The sequence below is a fragment of the Mus pahari genome, chromosome 1 (assembly GCF_900095145.1).
Source record: "Mus pahari chromosome 1, PAHARI_EIJ_v1.1, whole genome shotgun sequence".
NCBI lineage: Eukaryota > Metazoa > Chordata > Mammalia > Rodentia > Muridae > Mus > Mus pahari.
Window position 1 is genome coordinate 149,275,715 of NC_034590.1, and position 6,426 is coordinate 149,282,140.

The window sequence follows — 6,426 nt, forward strand, 5'->3', positions numbered from 1 at the left end:
AGGACAGCCAGGGCTACACAGAGAAACCCTGTCTCAAAAAACCAAAATCAAAACCAAAACCAAAACCAAAACCAAAAACCAAAAACCAACAAAAAAAGCAAAAACAAACAAACAAAAAAAGGTTTAACACTCTAAACTTTTTTTTTTTTTTTTTTTAAAGGCAAGGTCTTACTATGTAGTTCTGGCCTGGAATTCACCATGTAGACCAGGCTGGCCTCGAATTCACCGAGGTCTACCTGCCTTTGTCTCCAAAGGGCAGGGATTAAAGGTGTGTGTCAATACACCAGGCAACATTTCAACTTTTATACCCAGCCTTCACTAAGTTGTAGCTGACATCTTAGGACCTAGAAAAGCCCTCTAAGTCCCCAGTGACTTGGGAAACCCTGGCACTGGGGTTCATCTATGTGGAGGGGCCCAGGCAGTGCCTCTGCTTCTACTCCAGGTGAAACTGGATGCCTGACCCTGCAAGGATTTAGAGTCCACGAAACAAGGGTTCAGCCTGTTGGCAGAATTCAATGAGAAGGTTAAAACTAAACTCTATGGTGACAGGTCACTGTCAACAGTTTCTGGAAGAACTTCTAGTGATCAATTAGCCAGACACAAGCATATGATCTCATGTGTAAAAGCACCACCCCCTGTCCCCGTGCAGCCTAAATACTAGAAAGGGTGTGTGGTGGATAGGGTAGGAAAGGGAGGTGGAATTTGATCAGTTCACACTAATGGGCAATTACCATACTAATATGCAATATACCAAACTCCACTAATATGAAATTAATGTGGGCTGATAAGTTACTGTAGAAACGAGATCACACACGTGAGAGTTAATATGTTACTCTCAAATATTAGCTAGTAACAATCCGTTCTGTGAGAGGTAGTGTCAGTAACATGGTGGCCTGCCCAGCTGCTTCTTTCTGAAGCTTAGTTTGAATTCTCCAAGATGCTTGTCAAATACAGATTTTGTTTCCTTACCCTTACCTAACTCTTCTCTTTAAGGTATGCAAAGCTCACCCTGGGGGTTCTGATTCTTACTGTAAATACTCAGCATTAGGTAGCTCCCTTTTAAAGGAACCATAAGGAAATACAAATGTCACTACTTGGTTCCTAGATTTTGACCATTCCAATCCATGCCTGTCCCCAACTTCAAGGACACACCCACAGTGTCTTCTGTCTTTATCACTGTCTTATTAGGAATAAATCTACCCATAAGGAACAGAAATGATTCCCAACTAGGAAATACTCATACAGCCATCACACGGGCGCCATCTTTGTCTGCGTAGCACGGCCACCATCCTTTCATGGACCTCTGTTCAAAGAGTGAGGCAGTCTTAGCTTTAAGAGGGTCCATGGCTTTGAGGTCAGGAATCATGTCCAAACTGCATTTCTCTGCTGTCTTGGCTGGGATGATGGTACGATGCAAGTCAAGTTCCAGAAAACCTGGCCAAGAACACAACATGAGGTCCAGAAAAGCTTCAAGTGGTTCAACCATTGTTCTTAGGTGAACAGAATGTTCTTGTCCAGGGGACACAGACAGTAATTTTGAACAGGTGATGTGTGAGTTAGCAAAAGGGATCATGCTAGATGTTTAAATTCTTTCCAGATAGAATGGGAGATGGCAGAAGAAATAGCCATCCATTGTTCAGTGTCTCACAGAGGACTCCATGCGTCCTTTCTCACAGACACGAGCATAAACTGTCCTGCTATAAATCCCAAGCGATTAAATATCTACACACAAAATTTTCCACTGAACTCAGGACTTTTGTATTTGAGAGGTACTAGTTGTGATTTTTGAGCTACCTTGAATGGAGGTCATTGCCTTTTGGGCAAGACAATTAGGTGCTTGAAACATGGGATACTCCTCGGAACTATTCTGGTACAGATCTCTCCTGGAGTGACCCCCAAAAACCAGGACCTTTAAAGAACATAACTCAAAAGAAAATCCCTACCAGGAAATGAGAAATCCCAGCCAGGATCAGGGTGTCTGGAGAGACACACTTTCTGCTGTGGCTTGGAGGGAGGCATTGAGTCTCCAGCTCCTGAATAGTTTCATATAGGACTCTGTGAAGGGCTTCAAGAGGCCAGCTTATTTTCCCTGGTTTAGGAGCCATGCATAGTTTGGTGATGGGTGAAAGGTGACCTTTGCCTTCAGCTGAAGTGCAGAGGGCTGCAGAAGAGCCAGGAGACTTACTGGGAAAGACTGGATTTAAGATGTGGAAAGGAACAGAGAGAGAGCCAAGAAGGGGAGGGGTTAGGTAGGTTGCTGTATTGAGCGCCTCAGGGCCAGAGGAGGGTGGGCTGAGGGAAAAGAACAGTGTGAGGAAGGAGAAGACAAAGAGGAATGGGGGATCTTAGTAAGTGGTGAGTTCGAGGAGAGGGTTAGTGACAATAGTTCCTCAGCACCAAGAAGAGAGAGAAAGTAGGTTGTTTGGAAATGCAGGCAGAGCTGTGGTGATCTCTCTGTGCCCAGCCTGTCCTCTAATTCACTATATGGCCAAGGGTAACCTTGAACTCCTTAGCCTCCTGTCTTCACCTCCCAGGTGCTAGGGTTATAGGCATGAAGCTCCGTTCCCTGTGCATGAAGTTCTGAGGGTTGAGCCCATGGCTTTGTACCTGCCAAGCAAGCCAAGAACATGCCTTTCTAGCTTATTAATGAGGCCTTAAGAGTGAACAGGGCTCCATGAAAAGGGGTGACATTCACAAGCAGACCACACAGCTTGGAGGATACCCAATCAAGGGCACATCCCCTGCCTCCCCCATTACAGGTGTTAGGAAACTGTTTCCAAATTGTAATTGGTTTCAGCAATTAATTCCACATGCAGTGTTAGAGGGGTGACTGGAAGGTAAGCAATACCCAAGTAGTCGTCCAGGGAAAACTTGTCATTGTCCCATATCTGAATGATCAGCCGAGGGGGGACTCGAAATTCTGTTTGATCAATACTCCAGAAATGCTCCTAAAACGAGAAAAGACATGAATAGGTTATATGATCAATATCAGACCCTTACTTTTAGCTGTAGACACAGCAATAAGACTGAGGCCTCTGCCTTCACACCCTGTGGGACGGTGTGTGCCTCTGGCTCCCCAGGAAGTCTCAAGGTCACCAACTGTGTGACAAAAAGGATGTCCCAGGCAGTCCCTAAACACCAGGTTTCTCACCACATCCCTATCAGTGTGACTTCAGGCTGCCACCCCTGTGGGGTGGGGAGAGCTTAGCCTTCCCCTGAAGACAACTGTGACTCCCCTAAAGCTACCTGTCTTAAGCCAGCCCACAGTGTCATTGCTGGGTCTTTATATCCCTATGGAGCAAACTCACATCCCATTCTTCAAGGTTTGATTGACAGTCTTTCATTATACCAACTGTGGGTTTAATCTGCACCTCAAATTCTACTCTCGCTTTACTACAGATTCTAAAATGTCTTGAAATTTTTAGCTTAAAAAAAAAAAAAAAAAAAAGTGAACTTTTACATACTTGTGGCCGCCGAAGGTCCTCTGATCCTTCACATTGAAGGTAGAGACACGGAGGACCAAGTTCCCACCTCTAGTCTCTGCTTCGGCCCAGACATTAGTTAAGCATATACCTCCACAGCCTAAGTGCCTCTGGCCTGAGCAGACCAGGAATTCTACCAGCCATTTGGGAATTCTAAAGACCATGGGGTTGGTTCTCACTTTTCATATTCTTGGAAGGTTCTCTTTCCGAGAGTTCCTAGGGCTCTGGAAAGCCCACACAGCTAGTCTTGCCTGGCTGTCCTATGTGTGGGGTCAGGCTCTAAGTTCCACTGAGGGAGTGAGGAGAGGTCTAACCTTAGATGTGGGTAAACAGGAAGAGTAACCATCTTTCAGGTCCTACCTGACCCCAGATACCCCCACCTCTGTCCTGCTCTGCCTCACCTCTGAAGGGATGCACAATTCAACACCAATTCGAGCCTCTGAGCCTCTGGAAAGTCCCCCCATCTCACCGCACCCCACCCCCACCCCTATAGACTCCGTTCTTCACAGGCAAAGTGCTTACTACAGCAGCCATAGAAAGGCCGGATATCAGAGGGCAGTTGGGACTTGGTGCGGGTGCATTCTGTAGGGTGTAGGGAAACGGTGTGAGTGGATGGAATAGGGATGACTGATGGGGTATAGAAGGCAGGATCAGGCAGACCCCAGGTTTTCCTTGGAGAACTTTTCCTTCCCCAGTTGGTACAGTCTGGGCAGGGCTGGGGTTGGGGGTGGGATGGTGCAGACAAAGACGGACTCCGTCTCTAGCCCCAGTGCCAGGCCTGAGTAAGGCATCCTGGGCAGCAGCACTTGGTTCAGGGAGAGACACAAGTCTCTAGATAAGCGGAGACTCTGAGGACCAGTTCTAGAATGCTGGCGGGCGCCATCCTGGCTCGCTTCTTCTATCTGTGCTGAGGTTTGCTGGGAATGTAGGTGATGGCGTGGGATGCTGGCTACCGTGTTTCCTCCCCTAGGGAAGAGCCTGCCTAGAAGTGAGGTCCATGGAGGATGGAGAGCAGAGGGAGGAGGATGTAGAACTAGCTTCCAAAGACATTGCTTCTGCATGGGCTCCAGACGTTCTTAAAATGAGCCAGCCCTGGACATGCTAGGCATGGGAACCAATAAATCACATTTTTTGGTCTAAGTTCTATAACGGAACATCTTTCTAATTAAGTCCACTGGGGCCCTCAATTCTCTTGAAGTGTGTCTAAGTGAGGGAACACATATGCCAAGGCTTAACAAGGGAGGCAAAAAGGGACACTTCACCTCTAATATTTGACTTGTGTTTGGCCTAAGACAGAGAATAGCCATCTATTCATTCCATAAAGTACACATGTGTACAGTGGCTAAAAAAAAAATGGCCTTTGTTCTATAATGTCTCTCATCTTGCCACCAAGAGGCTAGCAGAAAGGAAGCTACACTCCTCATAGCCCTAAATATGCAAACAAATACCTGTCATAGCTATGTGACCACGGGCAAGGCTTTACCCCTCTGTGGGTCTCAGATTCCCTGTCTGTACTGAGAGGGAGCTGGAGTCAGTGACCTCCCAGGTCCCGGGCAGCCCTGACCTCCTCTGACTTTCTGAGTCTAGCAGACCTGAAACGTCCACACCCCGCCGGCATCTTTCAGGGCTTACTTTTTTAGCCACTATACAGAGCTGCTCAGCAGGGAGGTAGTCAAATGGGAATACAAATCTCCAGTTAAAATTGCCTTCACCATCCAAGGACCTGTAGTGGACATCTGTTTTCTGTTTGTTTTCTTCGCTGCCGGAAATCCAGCTGTAAAGCAGAGGCAAACAGACTCAGTTCGCTGTGATTGACAAGAGATCTAGCGGCAAAAAACGGCAGTGATTAAGGGGGTGGGGGATGGGGGTGGAGCAGAGAAAAGCAAAAGTGATGCATTTTCTCTGGGTAGGGTCCAGTGATCCACAAGCTGGGGGTGATTTATGGAGGGGAGGCGCTCGGTTGCATCCAACCCAGTTTAGAGCCAAATAAAATAGAATTCCTTTAAAACCAAAGCAGGAAACCCTTTAGACTGTAGTTAGCAGGGCTAAGGTGAAATTTTCTGGAAAATATCATCAACAACGTAGCTTCTATTTTGGGTAAGCTGCAGCTTGCCGACTATGATTGTGGGCTTCACAACTATGACTCATTAGCATCTGTCATCGGGGCTGGTAGGCTCAACGAATGCGAGTTAGCTCAAAATGTTAGCATTTCCCTCCACATATTTTACTTAAGCAAACAAAAAGAGGCACCTAGCAAGTAATCTTGCAGCTTCCTTTTTTATTATTCTCAAAAGTCACCGTGATCTCATTAATGAGACAGGCAAGGGAGAGGCAAGCTGTTATTCTCAGATGCCTAGCTGAGAACATTCCTCTCATCCAAAACATCTTAGCTGATATCGTTGGGAACCTTTTCTTTTGCTTGTGCCTGGCACGGAGTGGATATGAGATAAACTGTCTGTTGAGGGAATGAATGTTGTGCGGAAGGAAACTGCCATCACATCTGCCTGCCTCTGGTTTAAAACTAAGAATTCATTTTCAGCCAGGCATGGTGATACACACACCTTTAATTACAGCATTTGGGAGACAGACAGTTGGGTCTCTGAGTTGGAGGCCACACTGGTCTACAAAGTGAGTTCGAGGTCAGCCAGAGAAACCTAAGCAGAGAAACCTGGTCTTGAAAACAGGATTGCAAAATAGAACAAAACAAAAGGAAAAAAGAATTGATACTTTTCAATGGGCAGAGGGGTCAGGCTGCTAGGATCAGGTGGGGAACTTTGTAACCGTTCCTAGATCCACAGTGAAGCTTTTGGACTCTTAGGTCCCACCTGTCCTCTCTGCCCGTGGGAAGTCCATGGGAAAACAGAGTTCGAGATTATCACGCAGGGTAGCTGATTCCTAACTCAGGTTTACAATGTTTCTCTTCTCTTCTCTTCTCTTCTCTTCT

The 6,426-nt window shown here is 46.5% G+C and overlaps 1 protein-coding gene across 4 annotated transcripts in view; it reads right to left on the bottom strand.

Moving 5' to 3' along the window:
- Myof (myoferlin) overlaps window positions 1-6,426 on the bottom strand; it is a 147,459-nt gene that overhangs the window by 3,736 nt on the left and 137,297 nt on the right. For all 4 annotated transcript variants that reach the window (XM_021211174.1, XM_021211167.1, XM_029535054.1 and 1 more), the window contains 3 exons: window positions 5,115-5,256; window positions 2,849-2,948; window positions 1,244-1,434 (listed from right to left, as the gene is read on the bottom strand). In XM_021211174.1, coding sequence (XP_021066833.1) covers window positions 1,244-1,434; window positions 2,849-2,948; window positions 5,115-5,256 — 433 coding nt within the window. The remainder of the gene's footprint in view (window positions 1-1,243; window positions 1,435-2,848; window positions 2,949-5,114; window positions 5,257-6,426) is intronic.